Source organism: Oenanthe melanoleuca, chromosome 2 (assembly GCF_029582105.1).
Source record: "Oenanthe melanoleuca isolate GR-GAL-2019-014 chromosome 2, OMel1.0, whole genome shotgun sequence".
In the NCBI taxonomy this organism is placed as follows: domain Eukaryota; kingdom Metazoa; phylum Chordata; class Aves; order Passeriformes; family Muscicapidae; genus Oenanthe; species Oenanthe melanoleuca.
The window spans coordinates 11,484,953-11,503,197 of NC_079335.1; the positions used below are offsets into that span (position 1 = coordinate 11,484,953).

The 18,245-nt window shown below is 41.4% G+C and overlaps 1 protein-coding gene across 16 annotated transcripts in view; it reads left to right on the forward strand.

Moving 5' to 3' along the window:
* MTSS1 (MTSS I-BAR domain containing 1) overlaps positions 1-18,245 on the forward strand; it is a 124,547-nt gene that overhangs the window by 88,854 nt on the left and 17,448 nt on the right. For 8 of the 16 annotated variants that reach the window (XM_056484904.1, XM_056484903.1, XM_056484912.1 and 5 more), the window contains 7 exons: positions 1,031-1,115; positions 2,532-2,623; positions 4,335-4,409; positions 10,197-10,208; positions 15,374-15,531; positions 16,761-16,868; positions 17,857-17,954. In XM_056484904.1, coding sequence (XP_056340879.1) covers positions 1,031-1,115; positions 2,532-2,623; positions 4,335-4,409; positions 10,197-10,208; positions 15,374-15,531; positions 16,761-16,868; positions 17,857-17,954 — 628 coding nt within the window. The remainder of the gene's footprint in view (positions 1-1,030; positions 1,116-2,531; positions 2,624-4,334; positions 4,410-10,196; positions 10,209-15,373; positions 15,532-16,760; positions 16,869-17,856; positions 17,955-18,245) is intronic. The other 8 variants (XM_056484907.1, XM_056484906.1, XM_056484910.1 and 5 more) reach the window with 1 other exon arrangement.

Here is an 18,245-nt window from a genome sequence, read left to right on the forward strand (position 1 = left end):
AGTACCAAAGGTGACAGTAACCAACTCAAAGTTCCATGGAAGTTTAATATCCGGGTGGGAGCTGGAATCGCTGGTGGCAGTGAGGAGCGGAGGGTGTGTGTTGGGAGCAGGGGAAGCTCTGGGTGGCAGCTGGAATCGCTGGTGGCAGTGAGGAGCGGAGGGTGTGTGTTGGGAGCAGGGGAAGCTCTGGGTGGCAGCTGGAATCGCTGGTGGCAGTGAGGAGCGGAGGGTGTGTGTTGGGAGCAGGGGAAGCTCTGGGTGGCAGCTGGAATCGCTGGTGGCAGTGAGGAGCGGAGGGTGTGTGTTGGGAGCAGGGGAAGCTCTGGGTGGCAGCTGGAATCGCTGGTGGCAGTGAGGAGCGGAGGGGGGGTGTGTGTTGGGAGCAGAGGAAGCTCTGGGTGGCAGCTGGAATCGCTGGTGGCAGTGAGGAGCGGAGGGAGGCTCTCTGTGGGTTTTGGGAGCAGGCAGAGCTCGGAGCAGCCGGCGGGGCCTTGGGCAGGGCGGGCGTTTTGTCCTGAGGGGCCGCGGCGAACGGCGCCACCTGCTGGCCGGACCCGCGGCCGGGCGCTGCGGCTGCCAAACCCCTTCGAGGCATCGGGTGCATAGAATCTAGGGATGGGGAAATGGCATCGAAACCTCTAGGTCTAGTTCTAAAATGTGAAAATAGTGTGATCACAGGTGCCTGCCCACTCCCATGATAGCTATGCTGCTTGGCTTTTGGCATCTCAAACCCTTTTCTTTCATGTCTTCTGCTGCACGGTTGAGCCTCATGGCATAGAAAGCTGCCTGGAAGAACTGTGTTTGAATTGTGTTTGGTTGCTCGATTCTGGTCTCTAAGTGAACAGGAATTAATCTCTTCCTGGGATCGAGATCTGCCTCATTAATAGCCTTGTTGATTCTACACTTACTATTAATCTGTTTTACAATTTCTCTGGAAGACTTCGCACCGCCCTCCTGGTTGTTATGCCTCTACACCACAGGCAGGAATCTCATCAGGAGTCTCACCTGCCTTTTGGTTTTTGTTTTTCAGGTGGTACCAGAGAGATTGGGTCTGCTCTCACCAGGATGTGTATGAGGCACAGAAGTATAGAGTCCAAACTCAGGCAGTTCTCAAGGTGAGTGGCTCCATACCTGGCCCAGCACTGGAGGTTCCTCTTTCATGTGCTGCTGGAGAGCATCCACAGGTGTTCATCAGCACTGGCTTCTCAGCTGACCTCTGCCCATGTCACTGAGAGCAGCAGTTGTGTTCTCCCTGCAGCACATTAGGTGCTGTGAACATGCAGGGTTTCACTGTACGTTTATGGGGCTGGGCCAGTTCACCTCAGATCACCTCCAAATGCTGCAAATTCCCACTGTCAGTCCCTCTTGCTCAGTGCTGAGCAGCGGCTGCCAGTGAGACCAACTGACCTGTCTTTGTTCCAGGATTTTAAGCTTTGTCACTAAGTTTTAAATGAGCAGCAGCAAGTGTTGTGCTGCTTCCTCAGCTTACTGCAGAGCCCAAATAGCTTGCAGCCAAGCAAAAAACCTTCAGCAGAGCAGTATAGGAAATGCAAATTCTTTCATCCTGTTTTTGCAGTTGAAGTGAGACTACAGAGGTAATGAGAGAGGGCTTACTTATGTGCAACCTGGGCTGTACAAAAACAACCTACTTCTGTAGTTAGTAGTAGTTTGCATGTGTGTCTTTTTTAACCAGACTTAAAAGTTATATTTGATCTTAGGTGAACAAAAATGATGTTTCACCATTTGCCTGATGACCTGCTATGTTTTTCCTTTTTTTCCCCCATCCCCCATTTGAAAGGTTGGATAGTATAAGCAGCCTGGTTACTGGAAGGTGTCCTTGACTACGGCAGGGTGATTGGAACCAAATGACCTTTAAGGTCCCTTCCAATCCAAGACATTTTATGATTATTCTATTATTCTATGATTACTTTAAAATGAAGTTATGTATTAAATTGGCCATGAGGAGACAATTTTAGTCTCCAGTTACCACAGAGTTAGCTGTTTAAATGGTTTGATCCCAGTCTCATTAATTAGTGGAGCATTCCTGGTTCTGTATCATGGACTCCACCAGTGTGAGGTGAGGCACGTCAGCAGGCAGGATATTGTTCTCTTGTACAACTGCTCTGTCTTCTTGTGTATATACATGTGCTATTTAAGTTTATAATCTCCATGGCTGCATGAACCTTTCTGGTCTCAAGAGTTTCCATTTAAATTGTGTGACAGTTGAGTAGGATCTGTTTACTCTGAACTGTTTCGGGTCACTCCTCTGCTTTACTCTCTGTTTCTCTCTGTCTGGAGCTTTTGTAATTCTGGTTGACTTGTGATGTGGATTTTTGATTTTTTTTTTTAATCTACTTTTTTCTTTTGCTTTCTCTAGTGTAAACATTTTTATGTTCTGATATTTACATTGTGACACTGGTAGCTGTCACAGCAAAAAGTAAAAATACTCCAATATTGACCTTGGCTCTCTCTGTAAGAATAGGGGCATCTGCAGGACTTGATTGCTCTTTGTGTTTTTTCAACAAAATTAGTGCTTTAATTGACTGTCTGATAAACCCACTTCAAGAACAGATGGAAGAGTGGAAGAAAGTGGCCAATCAGCTGGATAAAGACCATGCAAAAGGTAGTTATAGAGGAAGAATTCTTTAATAGGAGTAAGATTGTAATATCAGTTTTGCTTCCTCTTTTAATGTTTTTACTGGGGAACTGGATGGCATACTTAAATATGAATAGCAGTATAGCAGTTTTTCTCTTCTAAAACACTCCTCTCCCAGAATGCCTAACAAAAATTTAACCCTTGCCATATGCATTTTGAAGGTTTAGTTTGCTGGACCCACAGGGGTGGGTTGTATTTCTAGACTGGTGAGCAGTGACTGGGTTTAACTCCGTTAGCCCACTCTCCCTGTATGAGCTGAGGATTGGAGATGCCACATGTATCTCTGGAAAGCCCTGGGGTGTCATTAAAAGTAGCTTGTAAGATCATGTTAAGCCTCAGCAAGAGTGTCCTCCAGAGAATGCACAGCCCTGTAAAACACTGAGCATCACTATTTTATACCTGATGCGATACAGAAAGTGCACCCAGGGAACAGGAGAGCTCTGCTATGGGACATGGAGTGCCCAGGGCTGCAGTGGTGATGGTGGCTCCAGAGGCTTTCCTGGGGGAATGAGCAGCAGACAGCCAAGTCTTGCACAGCAGGTGCATGTTGGGAGATGCTTTTGGCTTTGCAAAACTTGTACTGGGAATGATGGCCCTCTAGCACAGGTGCTGAAAGCAGGTTGCAGTTCACCACTGTCTGACCCTTGAAAATTTAAGACTTTTGTTGTGTCTAAAAGAAGCAGCAGCACTGTGGGAACTGATAGGAAAGAGTGGGCTTGACCTCCAAAAGAGGAGTTCCTTCTTGTCCCATTATTGCTGTGGTCAGATAGAAGCAGTTGAATCAGCAACTCTTGAAAAGTGCCTGTCTTGTGCTACAGAGAGTGTTAAGCATGTAGTGAGCAGGAAAGAGGAATCACATGGGCTCATGCCAGTAGAGGTGACCCAGGCCAAAGTGGCAGTGAGATTTAGAATTTACTGGGCAGACTTGGGTGTTGGGAGTGCAGTTGGCCTCCATACAGGCACACATACCTGTGCCTGCCATCATTCTGCTTCTGTTTTTTCATCTAGAGTGGAGTAGTAACCCCAGTCTCCTTAATTAAAGTGGATGCATACATGTATATGCATGGATCCATGCCTTTTATATATTTTTTTTTTAAGTACCAGTTTTCATGTCCGTTACCTTTAGTGTTCCTGCACTAGAGGTTGAATATTTAGTTCTGGGATTTTAATTCTCCTGGGATGTGCAGCTCATCTGAAAATGAGGACAAGTGCAGTGTGCTCCACTTAGTCAGAAGGAGCTGGGTAGAGTTTTAGCACCCTCTTCCTCTGCTTGACTATCATGCTGGAGAGGGATCACAGGATATTCTCTGCCTTGCCATTTCTGGATAGTTGTTTTTTGCAAACAGATGTTTTGAGAAACCTGTCATCTCTGTTTTCCATTCCTGAAAGTGGATGAAATGAAAAGCGCTCTAATTTTGTACTGTGTTCTCAGTTGTTATTTCTGTAAAGGCTTTGTTTATTTGGGAAAGATTTTGGTATGTGAATGTGCTCACACCCTAAAATGTTATATTAAGCCAAATGTATAGGCTTTACAAAATGTGAGTTCTGAGCCGCTTTTTTAACAGTAGCTGTTCTCTAAAAGTTTGTAGTCTGACGTCTTTAAATGTAGCCTTTTCTGTGAAAAACATTCATTTTGAAGTGGATTATATTGATAATAGAGATTGTATGTGTTTTTTAGAATACAAAAAAGCCCGCCAAGAGATAAAAAAGAAATCGTCTGATACACTGAAGCTACAGAAGAAAGCAAAGAAAGGTAACTTGTTTCATACTGTACTGTTAACAGCCTTCTGAGCTGTGCTCACTGACAAAGATGAACAGCAATAGGACTTTCTACTGTAATAATCTTGCCCCTCTAATGGATTCCTGGTATCTACCTGGGTACCAGGATACAATTACTGTGTGTCATTTAAGTCGTGTTCTGAAGCTGCTGTCTAATGTTCCTATACAAAAGCCTTAAAACCATTTGTGTGAAGTCAATCATGTTTTAAAATAGAGCCTTGCTGCTAACGTTTTCTTTTAGGAACACTGACATTCTTCACATGACTTGTGCAGATACCCATAAAGTTTTCTAGAATCTTCTGGAATGATATAAAAAAAAGCCATTATGTAAATGTTCCCTAGCTATTAACATTTCTCACTGTTCTTTCTTTCTGCCACTTTTATTTTTTGTTCTTTTTTTTTTAATAGCCTGTAGTCTTCTAAACGATGCTTTATTGATCAGACTATAAAAAGTGGCATGGGCTGTTTTTGGGGGGAGGGGCACTTGGCAATCATAGAAAACTAAAGATGAGCGAGAAGAAAAAGGGAATTTTCCTGAATGGCAATTTGTCTTTTTTAGCAGCTGTATCACATGCTCCTGTTGCTCTCTCACCTCCACTTTGTCACAGGGGTTTCATCACTGTTTTGATGGAAACATGCAGCACTGCTAGCTGCAAAATTGCCATTACTAGGGTTTTATTTGGCCAAGTGCAAACCCCACCAGGCTTTGGAACAATGATAGGGAGCTTGTACACAGACTTCTGATTTCCTTTCCTGCACAGGGATCTTCCCTGCTGGGTCAAAAGTGTGCTTTGAGCAGTTCTCAGCCTGCAGGTTGAAACTTGTCCTTCCCTTCCTGCCTATAAACTGTGAACCCAGAAGCAGGCAAAATAAATGCTGGGGAGTTTCTTGAAATTTTGAAACTGTGTTGCCCAGAACAGGTGAGCTGTCTCTAGATGTCCTTCCATATAGGTAAGTCAGTAATCACACTGTGGTAGAAAGCCAGATGACTGGAAAACTGCTCTTGAATGTTAGCTGTCTGTTGGAAAGGAGAGATAAAAGCCAGCTAGAGGGAGCTTAGCTCAGTAGGTTCTTTGTCTTGTCTGTCAGTTTAGTGTTCTAAATCAGAATGGTAATCGTTAGGGGAATGTGACTTTTTGAAATAAGGCTTTATTTTTGGGTGATGCGTAAACATGTTTCTCATTTTGTGTGATGAAATGTCCAACTTCAGACCAACAGCTTTATAGAGTTTGTGATATTCCTTCTATGTCTCTTCCTGTCTCTCCCTTGCCTTTTCTAGTCTTATTTCTTCTTGTCCTTGTGTGATACAAACAATCCATCAGTGCATGGTAGGTAAGCACTGAGAGAAAAACAAAAGCATGGAATGCTTTGGGTGGATGTCTGGGATCTGTGAACAAGGAGCCATTTTTTGAGCCTGTTTCTATGGATTGACAGCTGTCTGGCTCCATCTCCCCTTTGTCCTGCTTCTGAGTGTTCAATAAATCAGTCTGTAGTATTGAAGGAGGAGACATCATTTTCTGTAAAGTGTGAAGAGGAAGGAGAAGTACTTAAAAGCTGCTGGAAAAAAAACCCCACTGTTCTCATACTGCAGGTGCCACCTGCATGTGTTAGCAGTGGTTAAAGCAAGCAGACTTGATCCTTGGATTTTCTGCTTTCATATCCCCCTCCTCAAATGTGAGCCAAGTCTCATGATGACAGTCAGGAAACTGATGTTTTGTCCTCCTTCAGGATTAAGCATCTTTTAGCGAGAGGTAGAACAGGCCTCATTTTGGCATCATGGTTATAGCATAGTAGCCATGATGTGATTGAAGGGGTTATTTTGTTGTTTTTTTTTTGTTTTGTTTTTGTTTTTTGGGTTGGGTTGGGTTTTTTAGGGTTTGTTTGTTTGTTTGGGTTTTTTGTTTGTCCCTCCCCCCCCCCCCCCCCAGTAATCTAATTCCCTTGCTTAATTCTGCTGTTACAATGTTCTTTTGGAGCTGTGGTGAAGGTGCTGTATTTCTGTGTTGTCCCTCTTGGAACTGCTATCAGACTCACGGTGTTTGCTCCCAAACACAAAACCAATAGGAGTCAGGAGGGGTTTTAGTGTGTGGGGCAGGTGGAAGAACCGAGGACTCAGAGGTAGCCAGTACTGGGAAAAGGAGGAACTGCAATATTTTTGAGGATGTGCGAGTTGTTCTCATGGCCCCTGGGGAGGAGAGATGTGGGGAGGCCTTGGCTCATAAGGCCATGAGTATGAATGCCCAAAGCTGTTGGCCCCAGCATGAGTAGACAAGGGGGTGGGAGGAAATTGTCCCTGCCTTCTTGCAAATTATCAACAAACTTAAGTTAGAATAAAAAACCAGGAGCAGATGCTTTTTCCCCTCTTTGTTGTTTGGATTCCTGTCTTGAGGAAATAAAGCTTTGGTCTGACTGTAATGTCAAATGTTGTTGTGAAAAATGTTTCTCTTGACAGATCTGTTCAATGTCCTGTGTGGTGACGTATGTTGCTCTTGCTGCTACTGAAGGATAAAAAAATCAAGAAGGGATTTATTTTGTAACATGATAAATCTGCAGAAGTGATTCTGCTTTAGGACATAAATGAGGTCTGAACTATGGGGAGACTATGCTGGCAGGCATGTGGCTGAGTGCATGAATGTCTTCCTGTGTCTTCAACTCTCCTGTTTTTCTGTTTTACAGACTTACCTTTTTTATTCTGTTCTTCCTCAAGCAGGACCTGTCCCTTTGATTTTTCTGTAAAGTTACTGACCTATGGAAATTCTAAAACAACCAATTCATTCCCTTCCTAGCACTTGTAAGAATACTTTTGAATTAACTTTATGATCACCTGTGGGCAAGCGGGATGTTTGCTGAATTCTGGATTTGCTTCAATACTGTGCATGCTACTTAAAATGTCCTTTAAGCTTATTCTGCTATTTCCCATTTAACTTTATGGGAAAGTGTTTTTCTTCTGCTTTGGGCAGTTCCAGATGGAGGAGCTCAGACATAACTCTCTCCTTTCCTTGTTCACATAATGGCAGTGGTGTCCCCTGGTCCTGATTTGCTGGGTTGCAGAGGCTCTCTCTCACAGCTATGCTGCAGCATGCACAGCAGCTCATTGCTCCCTGTCTGCCTCCCAAGCACATTTAGGAAGGAGGGTCATGGGCTGTGTGGCTTGTCGTGGCAGGAGTGCTGCAGGCTGGGCTCCCTGCATTGGCTCTGAGGGGCCAAATCCACGGGGGTTTGCCTGTTCCATGGCTTGTGCGTGGTCTGTTTGTTCTCCTTCCATGTGGCCAAGTTGAAAGTTCAGGCCAGGCATTCAGGATCAGATATTAGAAACTATGTTTGCAGAGGAAGTATGTTAACTGCAAATATGGGTGTTTCCAAAGCTTGAAGTGATGGGGAAAACACCAAGCTTTCCAAACAAAACAAAAGGAAGTCCAGGGTCCTTTCTGGAAGTTTGCTAGGGTATTTTTAGTAGTTACATGACTGTGATATGAAGGTGTTGTATTTCAAATGACTTCACAGAGAAAATTTTCACCCTATTTGTTGTCTTTAACTGTACAAAAAAACCCAAAAAACTCCTGAAGCTAAATCTGTGTAGTCTTAAATAGGATCCTGTTGCACCTCCCATATCCATGCAATCCCTGAGGGTCTCATGGTGATCTTCAAGGTTCTTTGTTTTTCTTACACTGTTGTTCCCACCCCAGCACTGACACTTAGATCTTGTCTAAACAGATGAAGTTGTGTAGTGCATGGAATTGCAGACATCTTCTAAATTGCTCTTTGTTTTCAGACAAACATTGGCCATCAGAAATCAGCCCAGCTAACCAGTCAGCAGAATAATTATGCATATACTTAAAATAAATTCCATGTTTAGGTTTCTGCTGAGTCAGGGACTCTAAGTGGATCCATAGCTGCTAGAAGCTGTTGATGCTATTTGAATCAGGAGAGAGTGAACAGCTGTGGCTCTGCATGTAACCATTTGGGAAGGTTAACAAATGCATGAATCTTGAAGAAAAAATTATCAAGTGATTAAATAAAAATATATCTGAATGTATGTGTAAAATCTGGAGTGCACGTTGGGTCTATTTTCTGTATTTCAGCTTGGCGATTCATGAATAAATAGACAGGTTTCCTTTCCCTTCTGTCTCTTTAACAATACTGGTAAGGTTTCATTTTCAGGTTCTTCATGTGACACTGTTAGAGCTTTGAGGAAAATGTTTAAATTCAAGTGGATGTGTAAGAAGTCGCTGGATGTAACACTCCCAATAATACAACATATGTTAATAAGAAAACTGAATTTTATCTGTAAGACATGTAGAAGTTTCTGCAGAATTTCCTTAACGTTCAGTACATTTATTCTTGTGTCCCATCAATGCTGGGTATCCAAACTGACAGTCTCTCCTTTTGAGTATGCAGCAGTTTTGGAAAGTATTTTGTGATTCTAATGAAATTCAGAGAATAGAACATGAATTTAAATTTACTGTAGAACATGATTATTAATTTGCTGTAATACTGCCAAAAGTGCTTTTTCTTCCTTCTCCTGGTTAGCAAAAATGAGTTCTTTGTGTTTTAGAGCCTTTTTAGCTGTTTTTTGTGTTATCTGCTGGTCTGTGTAATTTTGTTAGACTGCTCTCAAGGATGGTTGTGCAAAGCCCGTGTTTCTAAACTAAAAAACATAAAGCTCTTTAATGCAATTATAACAGAAGAATGTCACAGTTCTTAAAGCAAGTGCTGGCCTTCTCATTCAGGCACTTTGCACTCTTTCTGTACATGGTACTTGCCTCATATGGAGTGGCAGGCTGGTGGGGTGGAGAATCCCTGGCCAGAGCCTTCCTGCCCTGGGAGGGAGCGTCATTCCTCTAAATTGATCAAATGTGGCACCATGATTGAAGTGAGATTCAAAACTCTGTGGAGTCAATAAGATGCAGCTCAGAAGGAGTGAAGCTGATGACCAAATTATCCTTATCTGTTGCAGGAAAAAAATCTTGAATGGACAAGGCCATGGTGCCTGCAGGGCTTTTTGGTGTGTTTGTTGTTTTGGGGTTCTTTTTTTCTTGCAAACTTATAATGTGAGCTCTGCTTTACAAAAATGCAATGAAGACATGTTGCTAAATTAGTGACTGAAGACATTGCTTGGATTTACTTTTGTTCCTTGAGTTTTGAAGGCCTCTTGATAGTTCCCCTCTTTTTGGCAGCAAGCCAGTTTTATTACAAAATTTTGTTATATAAAGTTTTTTTAATTAAAATACACATATCATAGTTAATATTTTTGATTTTCTTCCACATTGCATCAGCAATTAGGTTTTCATTTAATTAACAATCTGTTAACGTAATTGCAGTAGAGAGCATCAGAAAGTGCTGTGGTTACTCACGCAGCACCTGCCTAGAGTTCTGCAGATTTGAATTCCCTGTTCCTGTGAGGGGATGAGATTTGTGCCTCTTGACCAGGTCTGTGTTGTGCACTTTCTCTGAAGCACAGGTTTACATGTTCTCACCAAGGAGTCTAACTGGTTTAAGTCTCGTAAAGTGAAACTGTGTGCTAAATAATCAGGGGTTTAATTTGCAACAGCTCATCAGGATGCAAAACTAATGCTTTTGTCTTTATCAGCAACAGAAGAAGTCAAAATAGTTTAGTCCAAACTGCTCACTCTCATGTCTTGGCGCTGATGATAATGTCTGAATTCTAGGAATGCTGGAATACCAGTTTGACTTTTTTTATTTTCCTTTCTGTGTCAATTTTGTGTCCTGCAATTTCTCACCATGCGCACCTGCCTGACAGCTGAGGCTCTGGGTAAGTCTGTGCCATGCTGTGACCCTGGTGGCTGGTTTATTGTAGCCCTTGCTGTGGCCTCTTTATGGTGTCTGGTCTCCACTAACTGCCTAGACTTTAATTTCTAATGTAACTAAAATACTGCCTAATCTTAATGAACAAATCATCTTTTTATTTTCTTTTGGCATTTAATTGGAACACTGTAAAAGAAGAAAACCAGTATTGTGGAAAAATCTCTGGTTTATTTTAGAAAGGGATTAACATGGACAGATAAATCTTGTCACAGCTGGCAGAGAAGTTAAGTGGAATAGACATGTCATCAAGGTGATGTTCAAATAATTGAGTATCTTATTGTTAATATGACTTTTAAAGTCTAGAGCCTAAAGTCCTTAATGTTGGTCTTTGTAACCTGTGATCCAAATTCCCTTTTTTTCTGAAAACCGCATGCATCTTTCTGACATGATAGATAAAAAATCACTATATTTACTTCATGCTGGGTGTCCAGGGTTGGAATTCAGCATCACAGTTGTCTCCTGTTGCCTGATCACATCTCAAATGTATTTAAATTGTGGTGCTGTTTCAGCTGTTTTGCAAATTTAAAGTAGCTGCCTTGAGATCCCATTGTGAATGAAGCATGGTGTTTCTGAATCTAAGCAAAGTACTCATACCTGCACTTGTCAGTGTAGTGATGTAGCTGTTGCCTTTGGGAGAAGCCTGGATTGATTCAATCAGCAAGCTCTCAAATGAGGCACTTCCACTGGGCTCCTGGAGCTGGGCCTTGTTGAGCCTGCTGCTTGTCCCCATTTTCTGAAACCACACATTGTGCTTTTCCTGGTATGTTATTCAATCTAGAAATGTCATTTGGCAACTTGTAGCTTTTCTGTAAAGGCAAACCTTTGCACTTTTGAACATGAGCAGCGGACTCAGATCCCCAGTAGCCAACAGAAAGTCTCAGAATTGGTTTCTGGAGTCTGAGGTTAATCCAGTTATGACGTTTTTTACCTTTTGATAAATGGTGGCAGAATTCTCGTGTTCTCAGCACAGATCCATATTAGTTAATTTGTTTACTGTGCAGAACTTAAAGGAGGTGTTCCTTCTGGCAGTTGGAGCAGATGTGCTCTTGTAAAGAAGGTGGTTTGGGAATGACTTACTTGGAGCCTTCTTTGGTTTGTACAAGTAGACGTGTACTCAGCATTGCCTCATACTGTGTAAATTCTGCCACTCTGTCAAGTGCCCAGTATAGAATATTAAAGTTCTGTGCAGATGCTTGAAAAAGTGGAAGGGAACAGTCTTTATGTGAGGACATGGAAAATAGTAGTTTCACCAATATTTGCATCATTGCACTGTCAATAACAGCATTAACTTTAGCAGTCTAACTTCCACAGAGAGAATTTAAAAATTATTGTTCTGCTTTGGTGTTGCTGAGAGTTTCTCTAGTTTGTCTTATAAAATATAGGCATGAAATTGGTTTGAAAATCAGATTTGCCTTTTCCTTTTTCCCTAATATTTTTCCTTTAGTAAAGTTCTTTTTGAACAATAGTTATTTTAAAAATTGCATGAGGCTTTCAGCCAGGATTCACACAAAACACTGTAAAATGCAAGTTCTATTGCATGTGTGTCCTTTAAAACCCTTGCATGTCATGGTAATGATGTAAAGCACCTACTGTGAGGGTGACTTACTGAGATTGTCCTTGAAGTAGCAGCAGATCCCTGTTACCTCTGATGAGAAGTAGTTCAGCTCCCTACACATGATTAGCTGTCACTTGCCTGTGTCCAGCCACAGGTCACCAGGCTGTTGGAGTGTGGTGTTGTTGGAGAATTCAGTCCACAACTTCTGGTCTTGCATTCCTGCTCCTCTCTGTATCACCAGAGCTCCACTTTGAGAAAGCCTGGATTTGAATTCCTCCTCAAGTGTTCAGGTTGTTGACTTCTTCTGGTGCAGCCAACATGCTCTGCAGAACCACCCTACCTCCCATTCGTGTCATGCTGGTTCAGACCAGTGACCTGTGACTACACTGGATGCTTTTGGCCATTGCTGTTGCTAATTGCTGTGGTGGGTCACTCAAACCTGCCTGCAGCTGGGGTAGGAGTGTCCTTCCAGGTGCACTTTTACAGCTGCTGCATTATAAGATTGTTCTGGAACAATTTAATGTCGTTGTGGTAGTTGTGTTGGTTTGGAAGTGTTTTGGAACGTATAACCTAAAGGCCAAAGAATGTGGGCTGGAGGAAATAATCACTTGCTGATGTTCCTTATGGAAGTGTGCCTTGTCACCACGGCAAAAATACTACAATCAAAAATATTGCCTTGGCCAATTAACTTTCTCTTTGTCATTCAAGGGGGAAAAAACTGCATTTCTCTCCAGTGGTCAGTATTCCCTTCTGAGATTCAAATCACTGGAGACCCAAGGTGTCTGAGGAGCAGAGTGGTCAGCAGTTGGTCCTCACACCTTTGGTGTTCTGTAGGTGTAGAAGTGCTGCTGTGGGGATGTGCTCTGCTCTGCTTAGCAGAGGAAACAGGTTAAATTAGGCAGAGATTTCATCCCTCAAATTTCCTGAGCTGAGTGCAGCTGGCAATTCAGGGAGTGGGAAGAGCTAAGCCTGCTTTCAAAAGACTTGCTAGATTGATGTCTGCATTGTGGAGCTTTCAAAGGATGTTGATAAAGCTTTCCTCCTCCTCAAAGATGAGTTATGAGAAGTCACCAGGAGAGAGCTGTATTCATCTGTAAACATCTGACTTCACAGCCTCATCTAAATGATTCACCTAAGCTTGTTTCCTGCTCTGAATTATATCTGAGACAGCTTCTGTGTTTTCATAGACTTCCCAAATGCCCCTGAGCATAAAAACAGGTCTGTGAAAATACTGGTGAGAAGCAGCGTGTCTGTTACTGTACTGACTCATTGGAGGAAATAAAATGGGAATTTTGTAGAGGAAGTTGGAGAGTGGTGCAGTTTTACACATGCTTTGAACAAAGGGTTAAAATACCAGCCTGATCATTATTCTCATAACTTTCTTGAATTGAGTGAATTTCACAGGTGCAAATGAGGTTTATTCTTGTCCCAGGTTTTGGCTGCTCTTGTTTCTCTGGTCCAAGATGTCCTGCCCTGAGGTCCATAGAAAGTACCAAAATTCACTATAATTAAACCCACTTTGTCAATGGTGTCTAGTTGCTTTTTAAAGTGTGTGTGTTTTCACTGCATAAGCAAATGCATTTAACCAGGATTTACTGCATTATCTGCATGATTATGGTGGCGCAACTGAATATTTATAGCACTTCTCCAGAGCTGAACTAATGAGTGTTTGATTTAGTTCTAATATATTTTGCATTCGGTACATCCATGGTAGTGAGCCAGTATCTAGGCTTGAACAACAGGTGGTTATTTTACTCATTGTAATTGCAGGCAGCACTCAAAAAGGGCCTGAGCAATGATGCGAGTTTCTGTGTCCTAAAGAATTTGAAAGAACCAGTCCAGAGAAGTATAAATGCTTAACCACTGCATCTGATGGCAGAGTGTGGGGAGGGCCTGAAATATACAGAATGGTCTTGAAGCAGGAAGGCCCAGTTTATCTCCTGAGGGTAACAGAAAAAAAGGCACAGGACCTTCAGGGAGGTATCCGAAGCTCTGCTATAACATGGTTCTGGTAGATGCTAATTTTGGCAGAGGAAGCAGAGGGCCTTCAGGTTCTGTTCTTCTTCAAGTTTATTTACTTCCAAAACAGTTTCATGACCACATTGCAACAGCCAGACTGATCTGTAGGATCAGATACTGCTGGAAATTTGGTACCAGGTGGCCTTGGCGGTGGCAGTGTCCATGTTGCACTGCATGTGATTCTTCCAGGATCCATTGCAGAGCTCTGCATGTGGGTGTTCAGTGCATTTTATCTGGACTATGTCTAACTCTGTACAGAGGAGATTTGGATATATCCAGCCTGTAAGACTGCTAAGCCAGTGTGATTCTCTTTGCATCCATTGTTGCTCTCTTTTCCTGTGGCTCTGGCTGTCTATTAGTGCAGGAAGGCTGATGGCTTTGCCTTGCTCTGGAGTATTAAGGAAATACATCTGATAGTAAGGCAGAGGTTTTTCCTTTGTAAGCCTGACATTGAGTCATCTGCATTGTGTACTACACACACAAAGATACTTTTTTTCCTTTTGCTCGTAGCTCTAAGTCCTCTTTGTGGAAAGATTATCATCCAAAAATTGATTTTGGGTAGCTGCTTGTAACTCAACCACAATTTTTTCAGTGTTATCTTCTTGGTAGTTAAATTGCATATGGTGGCATTTCTGGGAGATTTGCAACAAATTTATACAACTGAGGTCCTTCAAAATATTTAGAGATCTGTGCTGCATGAAAACATCTTGCAACTGTAACGTTATTGGATATAGTATATCTATGCAGCAGTTCTTAATTCCTAGAGGAATATTTTTTTTTGCATGATGCAGCGTAAGCAGTCAGCACAGAATAAGGTACTTAGCTGTCACAGAAAGTTCTGTTACTATGAGTTGACTGCAATTAACAAGTGAAGCTTTTAATTGCAAAACATTGGAATTTTATTATATTGGACATCTATATATTATAAATATATACGTATGAATGTCCTACGTATATATATAACCTGTGTTGAGAGGTTTGGTTTAGTTTGGATTCTGGAATGAAGAAAATGGTTTCAGCAGTTGGTGTGTGCAGAGAACTTGCATGCAGTGGTCCAATGATCAGTAACATGTCCATAGTAGCACTTTGTGTAGAAGGTTGATTCATTAATTAGTGGCTCCACAAAATTTTCACTAGGACCTTGTTAAGCACAAATGCAAGAAGGAGTCCACCTAGTCTAGTGATTTATACTCTCCCAGTTAGTAAGATGTTGGTTTTCGGCAAGGATGATGTGAAGAGTTTCTGCAGCTAATGCTCTGATAAAGTCCTCATTTAAAAAGCTGCCTTTGGCTTGTTGAAACCTTTTGAATTAAGCTGGATTTCTAATCTGTGCAAAAGGGGAAAAAATAAATGCTTTGAAATGCTTGATTTATTTGAGAGGGGAAATATCCATACTAATTTGAATTAAGAGAAAATGCTGGTTGAGACTTGAATTGCAAAAGGACAATCTAGCAGCAGTGCTGGCTGAAAATAATGTCATCTTCTCTGGAGAGACACAGTTTTGACAATATGTGCTCTTGATTGTTTCCTGCATACAGGACGGGGTGACATTCAGCCCCAGCTGGATAGTGCTTTACAAGATGTCAATGATAAGTACCTGCTGCTTGAAGAAACCGAGAAGCAAGCTGTCAGAAAGGCTCTGATCGAGGAGCGTGGTCGATTCTGTGCTTTCATCTCGATGCTGCGCCCTGTGATCGTAAGAGCTCTTCATTTTCAGTCAGTACAGTTCACAGATTAGATAAGTGGCCAGAAGCCTCTGAAGATAGTATCTTGTTATGTCTTAGGAATTAATTTCTAGAGCTAAAATCCAGCCTGTATCTCAGTCTGGCAAGTGGTGAGAGTTGGGACCTTTCTTGTAGGCGTTTGGAGTAATTCAGAAATGGAAAACACTGAATCTCTTCAGGGTGACTGATGGGTAAACAATGAGCACAAAGACTGAAGTCAGATTGTATTCTTTATGCATTCCAGCCTGAATTGCAAATTCAGTTTTTTCCACTGCTTTCCTTCGTAACATCACATTTTAATATAAATCCTCCTTACTCCTACTCCAGTGCTAGGACTGATAAATGTTTCAAGACCTCCCCTGTGTATATAATGACATTATCTGCCAAATTGCAGGCTGCTTCCATACAGTTTTCTGATAGCTCCTTTCCCTCTACATGACAGTTCTTTGGAAAGGTTTGAGTAAATTTTCATCATTTCAGGTAGTCTGAAGCCTGACAAGGAATTGTTCGTGGGTTTGTGCAAGCGAGGCATATTTCTGAAGGGTCACCAAAGTGCTGGGAAAATGTTCCCAGTGCTTGCTTACAAAGAGCATCAGTCTCAACAGCACACCATAGTTAGAGAATTACGAAAGTCTTGGCTCAGCAGGAGGAGGTAAATTCCAGACTCAGAGAACCTGGAAGAAATGGTAGCTATGGAATTACTGTGGTATTTTACAGTTCAGGAATCATCGTCTGAGTTAGATGTTGATGTAATTTGACCCAAAATAATCACAGATGTATTAATTCTCTGTACCTGCCTAATGCTTTAACTATCAAAAACTATGAATTTAACCCCTGTTTAAACTCAGGCTTAAAATTTTTAGGGCACATTAGTGAGTGTACATAGAATAGTTAGTTATTTGTCAAGTGCAGCAAAACTGACACTTTTTATGAAGATGTCACAAAAAGAAGGCTGAGACTTAATTATCTTGTAGATGAGAGAAAAGATTTTTGGGCCTTAGAATTTATAGGAGTCTTAAAGTAGTTACAAAACTCTAAATTAATTTTTTTGACCTTTCATAATTACTTAATTTGTAAAGAAAAGGCAGCTCCACTGGGCATCCCCACACTCATCAGCAAAATGATAAAGGTCATATGTTGTGTTACAGATCTGATTTTTAAATCCAAGGCTGTGGTTAGCCTGGCTCTTTTTTATTTTCAGGAAGAAGAAATATCAATGCTAGGAGAAATAACCCATTTGCAAACCATATCAGATGACCTGAAAAGTCTCACCATGGATCCACACAAATTGCCATCCTCGAGTGAACAGGTTAGCTCTTGTTACCTGGAAAACATTTTATTTGTGGCTTGCACCACTTCTTCTTTTTTTTTGGGAGGAATATTGATGACTAGTGTTTAGTGGCTTAATGTGATGTTTTGTAGAAGCTTTATGGCAGCAAGGTCATTTTTAATGTGAGCAATTTTTAAAATTTTAAAAACCCTGCTTTGTTGTGAAAATTTGTTCTCAGTGCCCGAGTGCCCCTAAAATATTTGGTAAGACCAGAGGGAAGTGGTAGCAGTAACATTTCAAAGGGTATGAAGATGCCTGATTTCTGTCGAGAGTATTTGAGAAATGGGTGTCATCTCCTTGCCCTGTGTTTGAGCATCTCTGTCTTTTTGTAGTCACAAAATTGCTGGGGTTGCATAGCTTGATGGATTCTAACATTTGAGCATTTTTCTGTGCTGTCCTTAAAATGCATAGGAAAATGTGTGTCATTAAATGAATCCAAATAGGACATTTTTCTGCAACCCTACTGTGTGAACTCAGTATTTTGTCATACTTTATAATCATCTTATCATTGACCTACAAGTGTAAAGGTCTGTTGTGTTTGAATACTGAATCTGCAGTTAATTGTTTAATGTTACAATACTTCAACTCAAAGGCTGTAATAATTTTTTAAGTCAAAACAAACAAAACAAAATACCAAAAACTGCAAAAAAAAGCATCCTTAATGCAAAAAACAAATCTCCAGTTTACTTTTTAAAAGTTCTTTTCCCATTCAAATCTGAACTAACTTTCTGTGGTGGCAGCCTTAGTGTTGGAGTATGCTAGTACCAGGAAAGCCAAGGATGAAACCAGCTCTCCTATGTGACACAGCGTAATTTTGGAAGAGAACTGAGACTCAGCTGGCACTCAAAGTTTGTAGCAGGGATTAATGTTGTATGATAGCAGAAACAGAAATAGAAAGCAGAGGCTTTCTATTAATAGGGGGAAAAAATTTTCCACATCCTTGATGCTATTGATTATCTTTCATCAGGTAATTTTAGATTTGAAAGGTTCTGATTACAGCTGGTCTTACCAGACTCCTCCATCCTCTCCCAGTACTACCATGTCCAGAAAATCTAGTGTTTGCAGGTAAGTCCGTTGGTAATACTTTTTTTTAACCTATTGGGGGGGAAAGGAAGGCAAGTTCAGACTGGGAAATGGAATTGTATACATTCTCAAATAACAAGTCTTACTGAAACAGTACCTCATGGTCTTTACTCATTTAAGTGTGTTCTGGAGATACTAAAAAGGATGGACATGACTGAACTGTTTTTGAACTCAACACAACTTGAAGATGCTTTTGATTCAGTTCTCTTGAATCCATTTTGGATCAAAGAACAGACTGTACTGATCTAAGCTCTGAGATTGTCAATTCATAAT